Raw genomic sequence first — 18915 nt, 5'->3', positions numbered from 1 at the left:
ATAAGCACCATGAGGATAGAAGTGCAAAAACTGAAATCTACGGTGCAGAGAAGCCACATGGCCAGAACCTAGATGGTTTTTGCTATTAAGCAGCCAAATGTCATCCTTAGGTTCCAACGTTCCTCTAAAGAGAAGAGCACAGAGTATCCAATAATTAATGTTTCCATTAGTTTCCCATTACTGAGGTCTCTCCAGCTGATGAGCCAACTTAGGACTGCATTACTCTCTGAGGTGAATGAACAAACAAGGCACGTATGTTTACACCGACCTTCTAGGGCTCATGCTAACCTAGGCCTCAGTCTCCTGAGAAAGGAAGTTGGGCAGAAGAAGCACTCCTCTCATTAGAAAGTTCCATTCATATTCCCTTCCTACCCCCTCCTTTCATTCATTACCATCTTAGCTCTCTGGGGAATTTAGGGCTCTAGCTTGAGCTGTATTCTAAGGCACTGACATCAGCAGGCCAAAGCTCCCAGATGGCCCAGCCACACTGCTATTTGTCAGTTTTTCCTCACTCCTCTAGTGTCCCTCCCACTCACTAGTTTACAAACATTTGGCAAGATGCCAGGTGTACAACAGGAAAATTAGAAAGTGAAAACTCAAGGCTTCTGCACAGCACCTCCCAAGGGAGTCGCCACTGCTGCTCTTTAGTCTGCCAACCTGCTAACCCATGAGGAAGGGTGAAACACACATCTCTGGCATCTGCTCTGCTTCCTGGAGGGAGGGAGGGAGGAACCACTGCTTGAGGAACCCTGCAGGCTCTTAGGGCTCCCAGTCTTGGGGGTGCTTGTACTCTTACCAGGAGAGGGAGGCTGGATCTTGGGCTGGGACTTCTTAGAATCAGCAGCTGCAAAAATGTCTGGAGGAGGGTCTTCTCCCCGCTCAATCTTGCACTCAAAGGCGTATAGACACTGGATATACTGCTTCTTCAAGGAGCTGGCTGCACTGCTTGATGTACCCACATTGAGGTTGGTTGCAAGTTCCCGCCATTTTTTGTTCTTGTTGACCTATAATACCAACCAGAAGAGTCAAATTATACTTTGACAGGGTCTTCTAACAAACAAGCTATGAGACCAAACTGATAGCTACAAGAAACGTATAGTTCTAAGTAACTGCAGGTACTACTGCTTATTTAAACAGGGCAAATGCTGGGCGTTGATGGCACATGCCTTTAATGTTAGCACTTGAGAAGCAGAGGCAAGTGGATCTCTGTGAGTTCAAGGCCAGCCTGGTCTACAGAGCTCATTCCAGGACAGACTCCAAACAAAGCTACAGAGAAACCCTGAAACCCTGTCTTGAAAAAACAAAACAAATTTTCTTTTCAAACTGGAATACAAGCTTAGGCTCAGAAATTCCTTGTACACCTTGTTCTGTATTCAGTGAGTTCCTGGGCCCAGTAATGAAGGCAAAGCAACCAATCTCTCTTTCTATTCCATGAGCAACACACTAGGCCTAATAGAGCGAGGAGGAGGAAATGTACCCAGGATCATCTCAGCTGCCCTAAGTAGCTTTGCCTCCCACTCCAGTTATATGGCAGTTTGCATATGCCCTGCTTTGTTTTCCTTTGTGAGGGAGGGAACTAACGCCTGAAGTGCGAAAGAATCCATAACTGAATGTTAGCTGGCTTCATTCCAATCACTTTCTTTACTTCTAGTGACAGCTGTTTTCCTTTTCTGATTTAGTTTGGAATACATCTCTCCCTTTCAGGCTCTCCCATGCCCACCCTGCAGTTTCTGGTCTGAACAAGGAAGATAACCCCTCTGAAGAAAAGTCTGTGAGGGTTCACAGCCAGTCAGTGGAGCCTCACCAGTGAGTCTCCAGCTGAACACAAGCACTCTGCAAGCACATGACTGAAGTTGCAGTATAAAATAACTGGACACATGTTTTCACCATCTCACTTCTTCCTCCGTAAACTACTCTGAAAATTAAATCCCCCAAGACACGAACGAATTCAAATGTTGAATGAACCTGCCTGGCATGCCAACTTACAGACCAAGTGATTTGGTGGGACCCTTGCTGAAGCAGGGCAGAAGGTTCCACGTGGTCTCTGTTTTTTTTTTTTTGGTTTTTACGAGACAGGGTTTCTCTGTATTGCTTTGGAGGCTATCGGTCCAGCCTGGCCTCGAACTCACAGAGATCCGCCTGCCTCTGCCTCCCGTGGTCTCTGTTTTACCATCAAGAAAATTAAAGCTTATATGGTTTGTAGACCTTGGTTAAGGTCACATTCTTTTTTTTGATTGTTTGTTTGTTTTTACGAGACAGGGTTTCTCTGTATTGTTTTGGAGGCTGTCGGACCAGCCTGGCCTCGAACTCACAGAGATCCGCCTGCCTCTGTCTCCCGAGTGCTGGGATTAAAGGTGTGTGCCACCACCGCCCGCTAGAGTACTATGCCTGTGGGATGCATGATACCATCAGAAGTCAACTGTCTAGTACTTACCTGAGTCAATCCACCAATCTCCTTCACAGACACATAGAGGCGATAGAGGTCCAGAGGTTTCCTACCCACAGCAGGCAGATTTGTCATACCCATGGCCTTTTCCTCTGTGAAGGCCAGGTATCGGTCCACCCACATCTTCCTCTCTGGCTCACCACCCAGCTCATACAACTTGGTGATCTTCTCATTGGTTGTAGTAGAAGAGCTGGATTTCTGGAGGAGTGGGTCAAAAATCAGACTCATCAAAATCAAAGCCAATGCATAGGAAGGGGCCAGAGATCCCTTCTTCTCTGTCCCCTCCCTTTAAGACAGCAAGTCTTCTAAGAGCTCAGGGCTGCTGGTGGAATCTTCCTGCTTTGGTCTCTAAGGTGCTGGGATTATACTACAGAGGTCACTGGCTTTAAAAAAAAAACTATTAAAATTGCCATTCAAATGACTTTCTTGTCTGTAGGTATGTCTGTGCACTATATGTGTGTAGGGCTTGCAAGATCAGAAGAGGGGCATTGAACTCATCCTCCTGACCACTAAACCACTTTTCCAGCCCCCTAATTAAGTTGTTTTTTTTTTTTTTTTAGAGCCAGCTCTGGCAGTCCTGGAACTCACTGTAGATCAGCCTGGCATCAACTCAGAGATCCACCCGCCTCTGCCTCCTGAGTGCTGGACATGTACCAACTTCTTCCCCAACAAGGCTGTTTTGTTTCTTTTTTAAAAATAATCAGGTTTATTTTTTAAAATGTACTTGGGTACTAGGCATGGTGGTGCACACTTTTATCCCAGTGCTCTACATAGTGAGGTCCAGGACAGCCAGAGCTACATAGTGCAACCCTGTCTCAACCCACACACCAACAAAATAGGTAAACAACAAGCCAGGGGCTCATCTGTTTAGAGGACTGCAGTCTGATTCCCAATTACATGTCTCACAAGTCCCTGTAACTCCAGCTCCAAGGGATCAAACACACCTTCTTCTGGCCTCCTTGGCACTGGCACATGTACACATGAGCACACACATACTAGTCTAACAGCACACCTAGATCCAATCTACATGGGGGTCAAGAGTCCAAATCCCCACATGTGTCACTGTCCCCCTTGTGGAATTGTGGTACCAATCATTTTTGCTGCTCTGAGTAAAGTCTAGACAGCTAGTTGCCTCCAGCACAAATTATCAGTGTGCCTGTATGGAAGGCTAAGCTTCAGAGAGAATTCTATGCTGCGGAATCTGGTGCTTTCTCTGGAAGGTAGTAGTGACAGTATGCTGTTATCTACATGGAGATCCTACAGGTAACTTCAAACAATGGCATGAACAGTCATTTTAGGATTCTTCTTCATAGTAGGGAGCAATGGAAATTTTTACCAATTATAACATACTAAAATCTTGCCATTATCTGTCATTTTTCCTTCTTATCATTCAGTGAAGGAGATAAGATACAAATCAGAGAGGACTCAAGACAAAAATCATTACCTTAGATTTGGATTCTGTCTTGGGTGTCCCATCTGCCTTGTTGTTCATTTTTGTAGCTGGAGTTAACTTAACATCCCCAAGGCCCATCATCTCTGGGCTGGCGGCCATACCTGGAAAAAAGAAAAACATTCAAGTTCAATAATTTTGTTACAACTTGAAGATCATTCTTGAAGAAATATCTGGGATAAGCAATGACTTATACTTACCTGCTGAATTGTTGGCCATGGTCCCACCCATAGGATATGGGGGCCCCTGAGGGTTGATCATGCCAGCCATACTGTTAATCCCCTGTCCATAGGGAGGTCCAGTTCCCATCATGCCCCCTTGATTCATATTTGGGTAGCCTGGTGGCCTAAGGAAGAAGATGAAAATTAATACAAGATAAGTTAGGTCAGATTTGGGCATGAGCTAAATAGAGTTATGTGATCATCTAGTTAGAAAACCAGACTCAAGCCATATCTAGTTATTCTTCCATTACTCACAAATGGCTCAAGGAAGGCTCGAGCTTTGCATAGCAAACACTAGCTTAGTCAGAAGGGGTAGAATCCTTGGAGAATTGCTATAAACAATCTCTAAAGTTGCTATATTTCTATTCAAAGGCCCTCTTTATGGTAAAAGGCCTATAAGATATGCTAAATTTTAACTTTTAACTGTCATGTTAAAATGGCACAGATTGAACTTCAGCATTCTCTCTTATACCATCGTTTCTTGCCCAGACTGTAGACATAAGCCAACACACCTAGCTGAAGTTCTGTACATATATTTTTACTCTAGGATTTTTAAGAATTAGCATGTATTTGATTAAACTATGAATGCTCTGAAGAGCTCTTAAAAATATGTACATGCGTCTATGCATGCACAAACAACATTCTGCTGTAGCATCAAAACTGTGCATGGACATCCCTTCACTTCCCATGCCTTACCTGTTTTGGATAGAGTTGGCTGCAACATGCATGGCAACAGCAGACTCTTGAGTTTTCCGGTTCATCCCCCCTGGTGGGGGACACATCCCTGACCCAACCTGAGGTGGCATATTGGCCATATTAGGCCCATAAGGCCTGTTGCCCATTGATGCATGAGTCATTCTCCCAGGAGGGAGTGTGCCATAAGGTGGGATTCCAGGCTGCCCGTGCATTTGACCTCCAGCACCCATAGGGTTCATACTTCCAGCCATGCCTGCATTGGGGTAGTTGGCATTGGGCAAGGCGTTATAGTTAGGCTGCCTAGGATAGCCTCCTGAGAGGGGAGAAAGAGAACACAAGTCTTGGTTAGTGAGCTCTAGTATTTATAAACTCTAAAACTCCAAACAATAAGAATCAATCAATATTTTGCTCATGAAAATGAACAACTCCACGCTCTAAAAAATAAATAAATAATGAGAAGCTATGGGCATGTGAAGGTAGGCATCTCTTGCCCTGCCCCCTAATTTGGGGGTGGGTTATGCTGAGGACTGAATCCAGGGCTTTGTGCATACAACGTACGTGTTATATTACTGAGCCATACTCTAGCAGGACTAGGACTTCCCAGCACAGACAATGGCTGGCTCTGTTACTATGTAGGCCTTTCAGCTTCCAAGAGAATATTTTCCTAGCTACATATTTTTTGCCCCCTCCATTTATTTTTGTGGGTGTTTGTGTCTATGAATGTACATGGATTCACAGTTCAGTGCCTTCACCTGATAAGTCATTGTGTTGGCTTAGAAATTCAAAAGCTTTTCAAGGCAATAGAATTAAGTGAAGACAAGATGCAATCTTGTCCTGCTCTGCTTCAGGGCCTAGGCTGGGTAGATGTCAGTCAAGAACAGTCCTACTCTTTTAACACAGCTGTTTTCTCCTCTCATCTGTCTCCTTCTAACTAGGTACCACACTTACCTTGTGGCCCATACTGACTCCCCTGGGGGCCATAGCTCCCCATGGAGTTCTGCTGGTAGGAGCCCATGCCTGTGTGCATCTGTCCTCCAGAAGGCTGACGTGGAGATAAGGCTGAGCTGGGCTGAGGGGAAGTGTACTGGGGCATCTGGGGGTTCCTCTGCATATAACCTAGTTGTGGAAAGTATCCATATAATTACCTACTCAGTGTAATAGGAATAAATGCTTTCCCCGCATGGAATCTGTCATTTGTCCCTTCAGGTAGGTACCTTGAAAGTTATATGCCATTACATAGTATATACATATCCATTTTTTCCCTTTCTTTCCCTTTCTCTTTCTCTCCCTCTTTTTTTGAGACAGATTTCTCTATTTCTCTGTGTGGCCCTGGCTGTCCTCAGAGATCTACCTGTCTCTGCTTCCCCAGTGCTGGGATTAAAGGACTGCACCAACATTGTCCTATATCACTTTTCATACTAAACAGAAAATTGAGAGACCAACCAACCAACCAACCAACCAAACAAACAAACAACACAAAGGATCCAATAAGTAAGTAAAGGAGCCAATGCTGACTAAATTAGGCACAATGAAAGGTGCAAGCTACCAAAATGCTGCTTCGCAATGAAGTATGAAGAATGACAGCTGGAGTTGCAAATGTGGCCAAGCTCACTGGAACTTCACATTTTGCTGTTGGATTATTCTAAGCCATTGCCATGTGGGTCTCTAAAAGTTATTGCACAGAGCACTGAAGTAAATGCTTTAGTATCAGGTACATTCAATTTGTAGCTCGTGGGACAGCTACGAATTTGGCCCACATATTTGTAGTTGACATCATGTCATAAAGCAGTGGTTTGGATGCCCTTGCTAGCCCTCTGTCCCTACTCTAAGCCAAGTTCTCACCTCGATCTTGGGCAATGCTTGATTGGTTCATGGAAGGATGCATGATGCTGTCTGACTGGCCACTGGGTGGCCGTGGTGGCATCTGGTTGCCTGCTCCAGACAAAACAAGCAAAAGTAAGCAAACAGTGGATCAACCTGCAAATTCTACCTAAGAGGTAAATTAGGCGCTGGAAATGGCTAAATACTTTCTATGTCATATATAAAGAGGTCTCCACCCAAATTTTTGCCACCACCCTTCTTCAAATGCTAGGGGAATCCATGCAGACACGAGCCAATGCTCCCTTGTATCATCATGACCAACCAGTGTTCCCCGTTCACAAAGACCAGTACTTGAGGGTACCTGGCACTGCAGCAGGCGAGAGTGGTCCTGAGCGAGACTGAGCGACACTGGCAGGAGAGCCAACAGGGGATGGGGAGGGGCCTCGGATGCCAGGCAGGTGAGGGGAGGTATGAGGAGAAAAAGGAGACTGGGCTGGATTACTCTGCTCTCCTTGGCTGCTGGAAATCCCTGATGTGCTCACGCCAGGACTCAGAGCTCCTTCTGTCCCCATGGGGAGATCATCTATTGAACCAGAGAGGTCCTGAAATAGACATACAAGGATAGAAATAAGTAAAAGGAGGACAAACACACTATATGCTTGGTCATAACACTAGCGTGCATACAGTAAACTTCATTAAGGAACACAAAGAATATATTTGTGACTTGGTGGGCCTTCTGGACCACAACTATTCAATTCTTCTGAACAAGGCGGTACACATTTGTAATTCTAGCACTCAAGAGAGTGAGGTAGAAGGGTTGTAAGGCCAGCCTGTCATGCACGCCAGCCTGGTTTATACCATGATCAAGCCAATTAACTAAAACTTATCTCAATTCTGCTACTATAGCAAAAGTAGCCACAAACATTAAAAATGTGTATCCATAAGCTTTGTTTATAATATGGGCAGCTGAGTTACAAATTGTAGTTCTCTGGTCCATTCTATCCCCACTAAGCTCTTGTAGAACAGCTGCTACTTGATACTCATTCCCCTAGACAAGGAGAAAAAATGCCAGTCTCTACGAGATTTAAGTGCTGTGCACCCCCTCTCACATTATTGTTTTGTTTAAAAATTTTAACAATTTCCTTTTTATTTTTTATGTGCAATAATTTTTTGCCTGTATATGTCTGTGTGAGTCTATTGAATATCCTGGAACTGGAGTTACAGACAGCTGAGAGCTGCCATGTGGGTGACAGGAATTGAACCAGGGTCCTCTGGAAGAGCTCTTATCTCACAATGTCTAGCCTCACCCACCCCCCATTACTGTAAACCTCTGAATCTTAAGGACTCTTTCCATGCAAACCTTTGTAACATGTGATGTAGGAGGTAAGAAAGGGATATGGGACATGGGAAAGAGAATCTCTTAAATGCCAAGAAGGTTTGGCACTAATTTTCCAACTCCCAATCTACAATAGGGATGGGTGCAAGTTTGCAAAATGAACAAACTCAATATTATGTTCTAGCTACCAGTAGGTTCCCTTGTGTACTATATAGTCCTTACTCCTTTTAAAGTTGCCAGCTGAGATGACCTCCTTGCTTTCTGTAAGAAGAAATTAGCACAATTTGCCAGAGAGTAAGAATCAAATACCCATTTTATTTCTTTTGTGAGACAGGCTCTAATGTAGACCAGGTTGTCCTTGAATTCACTATATAACTAATGACGACTCTGAATTTCACCTCCCATGTCCCAGGACTGCAGGCATGCACAGTTGACTTCCAAGACCTATACCTTTGCATGTATTCTTGTGCTTCTGTGTTTTGATATGGTGTGTGCACTTGCACATGTGGAGACCAGTGGTCAATTTTAGGTACTGTCTTCATTGTATACCCCCTCCCAACTGTCTGTCTGTCTCTTAAAGACAGAATTTCTAAATGTAATTGGAACTGAATAAGAAGACTAAGATTGCTCGCCAGCAAGCCTATTTCTGCCTCCCTGGCACATCAGTATTACAAAAGTGTGTGGACTACCATGACTGCTTTTGTTTTTTGAGACACAGTTTCCTGTGCAGCAATGGGTGTCTTAGAACTTGTTCTGTAGACCAAGCTGGCCATTAACTCAGTCACCTGCCTTTGTCTCTGAGTGCTGGGATTAAAGGAGTATGCCACCACTGCCTGGAATGCTTGGTTCTTTTTGACATGAGTTCTAAAGAACAAGCTCAGGGCCACTGTCTGCCAGGTAAGTACTTTTCCAACTGAGCTCTCTCTAGCCCCCAAAGCCTGAAATCTGCTTCAGTTCAAATGGCTTTGAAAAAAATCAAGTGTTCTTCTTGGAGTGCTTGTATTTACACAAGTAAAATACAAACATTATCTCAGCAAACACATTACAAGAATGCCTATGGCCATATTGAATATCTTTTTGCCTCCCGTAACAGCAGGTGGTCCATGTTCTTAGAGAAAAGTGAAAAAGGAGACAAAATGCCTGGGACACACAGCATGGCTACAGGTCAGGAGATGGCTCAACTGCACTTCTTTTAGAGCAGACCCCACCACACATCTGTTAGGTAATTGTTCAGTCTTGGCTGAACGAGCCCAGAAGCAGCCTTTGGCCGAGGCCTCAGGATCTATGGATGGCAAAGAGTAGACTTCCTTAATAAAGGCAACCTGAAGAGAGTTGTCAGTTTTGATAAAATGTTTTAAGTTTCTTGAAGAAAGCATGCTAAATAAGATACTGTCAGCAATAGCCCCATGTCAGATAGGATGCCCAAGCACAGAAATGTACCAGGAAAGGGAGCAGCATTTCTCTCTTGATTGGTTTGAAACCAATGTAGTAAACTGTTATATTTTGTTAGGTGGTGACTGGTCAGCACAGAACACTGGTTTGAAGTGATTTTAAGAAGCAGAACATTTAAGAATTTGGAAAGAGGAAGAGGTCAAATATTAATAACAGCTACTAGCTGGGCAATAGTGGTGCACACCTTTAATCTCAGTGCTTGGGAGTTCGAGGCCAGCCTAGTCTACAGAGTGAGTTCGAGGACAGGTCCCAAAGCTACAGAGAAACCCTATCTTAAAATTAAAACAACAAAAGCAACACTCCCCTCCAAGGTAACAGCTACTATTTGACCAACTGTTACGTGCAAGGTACTCTGTGACTCTCAAGTGCTAGGTTTACAGAGGTGTGCCACCATACCTGGGGCTCATGGTGTTCTCCCCCATCCCACCCCGCCTTTCTCTGTGTAGTTTTGGAGGCTGTCCTGGAACTCGCTCTATGGACCAACCTGGCCTCGAACTTAGGAGTTCCGCCTGCCTCTGCCCCCCACCTGACTGCTGGGATTAAAGACTTGTGTCACATTGGCTCTTTCTCTCGAGATAGGGTTCATATATTTCAGGTTAAACTCAAACTGAGGGTGACCTTGAATTTCTTACCCCCAACTCCATCTTCCAATGCTAGGATTACAAATGCCACCATTCCAGGCTCAGTCTGGGATTTCTATTTTTTCCTTTTTTTCCAACCCTTGGTTGTACACACCACCATTATCATAAGAAGGAAGCTGATGCAATTGGAGTTTATGATACTTGTGGGGCATGCTCACAAAACCTACTAGTATAATACAAGTTAGGGCCAAGAGACCAGTCACAACATTCTAGAATAAGAATGGCAGCTGGGGCATAGATGGCACAATGAGTTAAGGTAAGGACTTGAGTTTGTATTCTTAACTGGGGACAAAGGCAGGATTGCTGGAGCTTGGTGGCCAGCCAGCGTAGTGCCTGCAAATGGCAAGCTCTCGGTCCAATGAGAGATACTCTCAAAAGAATAAGTGATGGATAGAGCAAGGCACTCAATGTCCTCCTTTGGCTTCCACAGCTACACACACAAACCTCACACAAGCACTCACCGTAAGTTGTTTCTTTCAATAAAAGAGAGAAAAGAAGCATACAATATCCAAGCAGCAGGCAATGTTGGACATATTCATTAGTCCCAGAGGTTAATTACATGGTAAATGTGTTTTGTTTTGTTTTTTTAATTGGAAATAAAGGTGTAAATATCCAAAAGCTGCCTACCAAACCCGTTGTGGGGACAGACACTATCCTGGTCTCATGACCTTTTATTGCATGGGACACACCTCTGCTTTCTACTCTATAAAAAAGCCAGTTTTTCAGGTCTTGTTTCAAAAGAGCTGATGTCAGACCTCCAGTGTGCCTAACAAGTCAGATCTCTACAACACACTTATAAAAGTACAGTTTCCTAAATCTAAGCCCCTATTTTCCCCAGTAGGGGCTGCCTTAGGCATTTCAGAACCACATGTTCTTAAAACGCTACTAAAAGGACCCATCTAATACGTATTTCTTGGGAGAGGAGGGGGTTGCCAAAAGAACTGTAGCAATGCCTCTGTAGTAGAAAGCTTTTCCTTGGGTTTTCTCTTCTCCCAGTATAAGCCTGCTGAGAGATGGGAGGCGGGGATCAGCCCACTCAGTGCCCTTGCCAGTACCAAGGAAGCAGCGGGGCCAGAAGAATTTCCTCACGTGTTTCCAACGTGTTTCATGAATTTTATTGCTCATCTACCATGCAGATCAAAAGCGCTGGAGCGGGTCCAACTATTTCACACAGAATCTCACACTCCAGGCTGGCTACAGCCCCGAAAGCCTTCATTTCTTCACTTGAAATACTGCCCAATGTTATTTTGGGATGTGACCTGATAGAGGAAGCCCATAGGGACTCCATGACGATAACTGTTCCAGCTGTGATTGGTTGCCCAGCCCTAGAGTGTGCCAGCATGGGTTTGTCAGGCTCTGCTGACAAACAGAATTCAGCAGCTGACACCTTCTCTTCACACCACAACAAACCGTGCCTGAATTCACAGTCCATACCTCATGGAGGAGGTTGGGGGCTGAGCTCTCCCAGAAAAAAGAAAAACAAAAACACAAAAAACAAATACAAGATCCATCATGAAGCAGCTGCCTGGTGAAGCAATTAGCTACCAGTTCAGGGTTAAAGAGAGTAGGAAGATAATCTCCCAACAGAACTATGAAAGGATGATACACATGGCAACCATATACTTATGAGTTCTTACATCTACTTAGTTGTGAAGAGTTTTTGCTAGCTTTATGCTGTTGCTGGCAGGTAAAACATTCAACAGAACTAGTTGAGAGCTGAGGACATTGCTCACTTGCATGTGCTTCTGAGACCTTGGGCTTGATACTCAATATGGAGGAGTGGGGGGGTGGGGATACAGGGTGTTTGTAATACTCAATCTCAGCAGCACATACACTAGAAAAGTCTACATTCTTTTCGTGAAATAGGAAATCTCCACTGGTATTTGTTTAGTTCCTCTACCCCTACTGGCACACAGAAGCAGTCACAGCAATGAGCTCCTTTTCAGGCTGGAGAATGGGAAGAAATTCTCAGGACCAAGGGGTGGGGGTGGGGTAAAATGATACAGGAAGCAGACTTCACAGGGCATAGGGAGGAATAGGTCTGGGGAGGTTTAAGCATGATGGCACATGCTTATAATCCTAGTACTTGAGGCAGAGGAAGGAGGATTGAGAGTTCAAGGCCAATCTTAGCTACAAAGTGAAACCCTGTCTCAAAAAGGAGGTTTTTTGTTGTTGACATAACCTTAAAAACAACAACAAAAACTCTTTCTTAAGCACCATAGTAGCCAGGTGTTGGAGGCACACGCCTTCAGTCCCATCATTTGGGAGGCAGAGGCAGGCAGATATCAGTTCAAGGCCAGCCTGGTCTACCAAGGGGGGGGGGGAGAGGAGGAGGAGGAGGAGGAGGAGGAGGAGGAGGAGGAGGAGGAGGAGGAGGAGGAGGAGGAGGAGGAGGAGGAGGAGGAGGAGGAGGAGAAAAGCACCACAGTTATTTATCAAGGGTGGCAATAGGAAGAGACACTTCTACAACAGGCAAGTTGGTATTAGATACAATGCCAGAAGTGAATCAAAAAATGAACAGGCTGCTTTTAATTCTTGTCTAGCCCTATGCTGGGGATTTACTTCAACTTTGTTCTAATCCTATTGTCAACCAAAAGGATATGGCTCAGACAGAAAAGTCTTCTAGACTGCAAGCCTTCATATTTTGCTCCTTGTTCAGCTCAGCAGAGATACATTCAAACTGGGACTTGTTTGGAGACCCCATTCCCCAAGTTAAAAGAAGGGAAGACTCCTTACTGAAAGAAACCACTAAATAAGCTTCAACTCCCACTTCCCAACCTGGTCACAGAATCACTACCCCAAAAGGACTCCTTTAAACACATGTCAGCTCTCTTTACCATCATCAAATCATAGAACAAGGATGGAGACCAACTGCTTTAAATGTAATATAGATACAACAACTTTAGGTTAAAACCAATTAATGCCATCATGTGTACTCACAGGCGTAGCTACCTGGAAGGCTAAAGGTTTCAAGTCTAAGTCCAGTATTGCCAAAATAAAGAAACCTCTATTTTAGAAACAAAACCCAGTTTTACACTTATAAGATCTTCCCGCCATTCTGTTAGAGTATTTATCTTATTGTTTTCTTCTTCTTGTTTTTTCTAGACAGGGTTTCTCTGTGTAGGTTTAGAGCCTGTCTACCACCTGCCTCTGCCCTCTGACTGCTGGGATTAAAGCACAACCCTTCATGTTTTCTTCTTTTTCTATTGAGATACAGTTTCATTGTGTAGTATGGTAGCCTGAAACTTTTCTGTTAACTCAGATTGGCCTCAACCTCTCAAGTGATGAGATTATAGGAGATGGATACTGCGATACTTGGCTTTACAAAATCTACTTTAAATCAAGACAACAGGATAACTTCCTGGTCCATCACCTTTGCTGTCCAGGTGAGGTTCTAAATCATCCAACCCCATACCTGAAGCTGAGGAATAAACCCAGGACCTAGGCTTGCTAGGCAAGTGCTACCACTGAACTAAATCTCCACACACATATCATATCCCCCTCCGAAGTTTTCTCTGTGTAACAGTTCTAAATGCAAACCCTGGAACTTGCTTTGTACACCAAGCTGGCCTTGAACTCGGAGACCCACCTGCCTCTGCCTACCAAGCTGAGTGCTGGGATTAAAGGCGTGTGCCATCCCTCTCATCTCCAACTTTCCCTCTTCATTTTTGATCCAGAGCAGTGACTCTCCCAACTAAAAACTGAGAAGTACATGGTGCCCAAAACTTAGAGGAATATGTTGGAGGAGTTACAGCCGAGCAAGGAAGGAATGTCTGAAGAGGCTCTTGGGAGGCAGGGCTGTTATCACTGAATAAATTTCATTCTAATGAGGGATTTAAGAGAGCTCCCACAGGACAAGCCAAGCAGTGGTGGTGCACACCTTTATTCCCAGCATTGGAAGGCAGGGACAGGCGGATCTCTGTGAGGTTGAAACCAACCTGGTCTACAGAGTGAGTGCCAGGACAGGCTCCAAAGCTACACAGAGAAACCCTGTCTCAAAAAACCAATAAACAAACATTAAAAAAATAAAAAGAACTCCCACAGGATAGTAATTGGTTGAAATTTTATTCTCTAGGCTGGGGGGTGGTGGTGCACACCTTTACTTCCAGTACTCAGGAGGCAGAGGCAAGCGGATCTCTGTGAGTATGAAGTCACTCTGGTCTACAGAGTGAGTTCCAGGACAGAGAAACCATGTCTCCAACAACAACAACACAAAACCAAAAAAGAAAAAGAAATTTTATTTTCCAGTCTGTTATGGCCCTGATGTTACTTGGCCACCTCAACCTCCCCATACATGGATCTTGTCTCCCTCAAAGGCTTCTCATATGGACCAGAGGGAAACATCTTACTGACTTAGTAACTACCTCTTGGCCAAAACAAAACAAACAAACAAACAAACAAACAAACAAAAAAAAACAACAGATGTTCAGGTAGATCTCTGTGAGTTCCAGGACAGCCAGGGGTACACAGAGAAGCCGTGTCTGGAAAAAACATTAGTTAATCACTAGTTAACAGGCTTACGTCTGACCAGTGGTGGAGCACTGCATATTTAATAGGGTGCTCTAATTCCAGAGCTAGAAAAGGCAAGCACCCAGCAACTGCTCTTCTCCAATCAAGGCCTGCTCCATCAACATCAGTGTCCAGCCAAGAGCTGGAGAGAAGCAGGGAGACTTTGAGAAGGTCAATAGGGGAGAGTGTTTGTTGCCTTGGGCTTCTACTGCATCTGAATCTCCCCTCAGAACCACAGCAGCCAGAAAGCAAGGAAGATCACCTGGGGAAGCTATGTTGGCAATGTGCTAAACATGAATTGGAATTAGGGAATGATGCCTTCAGTTTGTAAAGTTCTAAATTTATATCAGGTAGAGATCTTCACTACCATGATCTAGATAAAAGTCTAAATATCTGGGTCAAACAAGTAAGTAGTAGACCTGGTAATCAGGAATAGACAAAATTCTGAAGGCAGATAAGGCACCAACCTCTGTGTCCTTTAAAAACCAGGACAATGAAGTAGGTGAGCTCTTGTCAAGTTCTAGAAGACAATGTGGAGAAAAAAAAAAAACCCAAACATTCTTATCGCTTCCTATCAATATGGTTTCTTTTATTTGACACCTGGTTTCTCTCTTATCCCCCAAACACTGGGAAATTACTTTAACCCACCTCAGTAGACAGCATTCAGAATCCCTTTTGTTAAGGCAAGCCCTAAGCGACCAGTCTGCTGATTCTCAAGCCTTCAATCTCTAGGTTCCCACCTTTGAAGAGGTGTGGCTTCTCAGCATCCTTGGAAAAGGTCAAATGGGAAGGTAGGGACCAACTTGGAGGTAGCCTCTACTTCATGGTAATCAAAGATTATGTCACAATACGTGTCAATTCCATGCTGGTGCCATGTAAGACGACGGAACAAGTTTAGGCTACAGGAGTTGATGCACAGCGCCAGAGCTCAAACTGAGGAGGCTCAGCGCAGCTCAAAGCTGGACAACATGTCTTCAAAACGGAAAAAGATGACTCCACACCGAGGGACTACGTCTGACAGATTCTAAGCTTAGCTGAAGGGAGTACCCAGTGGTTTCTCTCCAAAGGTATTTCTAGGTAGACATGGCTTATTTCCAAAGGCCCAAACACCCTACCCTTGACAAACAAAAAACCATGGTTACCATGAATTCCAGGGTCAGTTTTCTAGTTTGGGTGGTATTCTCTGCAGAACTTTATACAAGCATCAAAAAAAAAAAAAAAAAAGAGAGAGAGAGAGAGAGAGAGAGAGAGAGAGAAAGAAAAAGAAAAAAAGGGGGGGGGGGACAGGTAACCCGTTGATGGGAAGGCAACATAATCACCTGTAAGCTGACTCAGGAATTCCAGGATTCTGGATTTGAAGGGCTTGTTGCTTCTTACATCTTTCCAGAGAACATACCTAAGTCCAGAAGCTCCACCAGCAGCTCTGCTCTTCACTTAGAAAGGCCAACCTGAGCCACTCCCATTGCTCCTCTGTTCTTTCTGCATAGCTAGCACTCTGTTTCATCCCCTTCACCTCTGAGGCTCACCTATTCTTTTTTTTTTTTTGGTTTTTCGAGACAGGGTTTCTTTGTGGCTTTGGAGGCTGTCCTGGAACTTGCTCTTGTAGACCAGCCTGGCCTCGAACTCACAGAGATCCATCTGCCTCTGTCTCCCAAGTGCTGGGATTAAAGGCGTGCGCCACCAACGCCCGGCTTCACCTATTCTTTTTAAAGTATCTTTCTGCTCTTTCTTTGCAGGAATTGGCCAACAGTAAAAAAAAAATTTTTTTTTTGTTTTTACGAGACAGGGGCTCTGTATTGTTTTGGAGGCTATCAGTCCAGCCCGGCCTCGAACTCACAGAGATCCGCCTGCCTCTGCCTCACGAGTGCTGGCATTAAATGCGTGCGCCACCATCACCCGGCAGTAAAATTTAATGGAAGTGAGAGGACCAAGTTTTCTCTTACTCAATAATACTTGTCCTCTAGCTTTAATCATTTTTGTATCTAATCTCTCTATACGCAAAGTGGGAAGTGGGAGGGTAAAGGCAATGATGGTGTTAGTATGTTTAATACTCATTCTGTCTACATTTTACCTTTTTTCCTAACTGTAAAAGTTAAAAACTAAATAAAACTAAAATCTTTGAAGATAAACTACATATACAGTGACCTCTGTTAAGCACACTCCTGAGATATAACCAAAAGTGTTCCTGAGACCATATCTGACTCGCCCACTCATTTCTGCAGGAGCATTCTGGTTGTACCCTCTACTTAACTAGGTACTGGTTCTGGTGGTAACAACTACTATTGTCTTTGTTTTTGGTATTTTGAAACAGGATTTCTCTTTGTAGCCCTGGCTGTCCTGAACTCACCCTGTAGACCAGGCTGGCCTAGAACTCAGAGGTTTGCCTACATTCTGCCTCCCGAGTACTGGCTGCAACTGCTGCTTTTTGATCCTACCCTAGTGATTCCTGGATCACAGATCTTGGGAAAGAGTAACCTCAGGATAATCAGTCTGATAGTGTGTCTAGGTTAAACTAAGGACAAGTTTGCTGTCTGTTTCTGGTCTATACTTGGATCATATCCCTCGATTCTTTCCTTGTAAGTTCTACAACCATACCCAGGCACAGGGTTCAGAACTATATCTTATGCTTCAGCATTATCTGGTGACCCAATAAGAGTAGCTATGCAGAAAACAGTACAGATTTAGTCACAGAGCTTACTCTGCAAAACAAATGCTTTTTTCTTGGGGATGGGAGGGAGTCTGTTAAGAAAGGCCTTCTTTCTTCTCTTTTACCCACCTCCCTGCACATTACCTCTGATTCTAAGCTGGTGTGTGTGTGTGTGTGTGTGTGTGTGTGTGTGTGTGTGTGTGTGTGTGTGTGTGTAGGTTGTGTATAAGTGTATGGGGGAGGTACATAAGACGTTAAATGGTGTGATGGTACAAGTCTTTAGTTCCAGCACTTTCAATCACAGGCAGACTTGAGTAGATGGATTTATTTGAATCTGAGGACAGTCTGTCTACAGGTCAGCCAAGGCTACGTAGTGAGACTCTGTCTCAAAACCAAAACACAAGACAAAAACAAAAAGACTTGAACTATTCACACAAACAGGAAAGCTTTCCACCCTATGTTCTCTATAGGCTATCCTAAAGACAGCAATACCTACCTATCCTAAGCAGAATGGTAACCATGTGCCTTCCTGAACCTAGAAAAAACTATTTGTAAGCACTGGCTGCAAAAGAACAAGGAACAGTGGGGCAGTGAAGGTGCACACCTTTAATCCCAGCACTCGGGAGGGAGGCAGGAGGATTTCCAGGAGAGAAACCCTGTCACAGGGCAGGGTGGATGGGGGTGGTGGAACAGGTCCTGACAACCTAGTATTTCCAATGAACAGGGATAACCCTTTTGTTTTCTTACAAGTTTATGTCTATAGCTTCTTCTAGTAGGCTAGGACTAAACAGAAAACAAGACAAAGTTATGTGGTGTTCTTCCCTTCAGTTCTCTTATGTCTGATCGACTCAGGAGCTATCACATTAAGTCCAGCTACTTCTTAGGCGGAGGACGTTCTACAGAAAACAAAAGGTTCCAGCAAGAAGAATCTGTGTGAGACACACAGGCAGGAAGCATAGCTGAGCCACCAGAGACTAGAATAGAAACAGGAAATGGGCCCCGGGACAAGCATGCAGTAATGTGCAGCACAGGCTCCGGAAGGCACCAGGCAGTATCAGGGATAGAGTAGTGTGACTAAAACGGGCAAGTGGATTGGCTGGCTCTGCCAGAGAACAAGCGTTCTAGAAGGATGGTCACATCTACATGGTACACGCTGCTTGGAGCAGCAGCATCAGACCTGGCAGTCTGAAGGTGAGGGTGAGGATTCCTTTTCAAGGCTGTGAGAGCACTCTGGTTCTATTCCAGATGTGGCCGGATGTTGAGGTAACAGATCACCCTTTTGTTTACCAAAACTGTAACCAGTATTTGCCACCCTTAGAAAATAAATCAGGATATCTCAGACAAGGACTGTTGGCTTTCTCTTACTATGAAAGAAGAAAATAGAACAAAAACAGTATGATTAAAATCCTTCAAACCTCCCAAAATGTTAAGCATTCACAAGATTTGTTGCTTCTCCTGATAGACAGGAAAAGGCTGGCCTCTAAGCTTAGCTAGGATCATTTCATAAAGGCTGGCTGAATACCTTATCTAAACTCAGTAGGCAACAGAGGTCAGAGAATCTGAAGCACACAAGCAGAGGTAACAGGTATGGTGCTATGCTAACACCAAAAATAAAGATGTCCCAGAGAAGACTCCTCACTGGGGTTGTGAAGCCACAGTAGAGACCCATTTGTCTTGAGAACAAGTGCTGAATATC

The 18915-nt window shown here is 44.3% G+C and overlaps 1 protein-coding gene across 1 annotated transcript in view; it reads right to left on the bottom strand.

Moving 5' to 3' along the window:
• Arid1a (AT-rich interaction domain 1A) overlaps positions 1 to 18915 on the bottom strand; it is a 75317-nt gene that overhangs the window by 9109 nt on the left and 47293 nt on the right. The window contains 8 exon segments of the mRNA XM_040756402.1: positions 797 to 1004; positions 2435 to 2644; positions 3891 to 4000; positions 4097 to 4242; positions 4814 to 5126; positions 5762 to 5929; positions 6656 to 6745; positions 6996 to 7236. Coding sequence (XP_040612336.1) covers positions 797 to 1004; positions 2435 to 2644; positions 3891 to 4000; positions 4097 to 4242; positions 4814 to 5126; positions 5762 to 5929; positions 6656 to 6745; positions 6996 to 7236 — 1486 coding nt within the window.

This window comes from Mesocricetus auratus, unplaced genomic scaffold (genome assembly GCF_017639785.1).
Source record: "Mesocricetus auratus isolate SY011 unplaced genomic scaffold, BCM_Maur_2.0 Super-Scaffold_100014, whole genome shotgun sequence".
Taxonomy (NCBI): domain Eukaryota; kingdom Metazoa; phylum Chordata; class Mammalia; order Rodentia; family Cricetidae; genus Mesocricetus; species Mesocricetus auratus.
The sequence above is the reverse complement of the archived record's forward strand: the minus strand, read 5'-3'. Positions and strand labels throughout refer to the sequence as shown.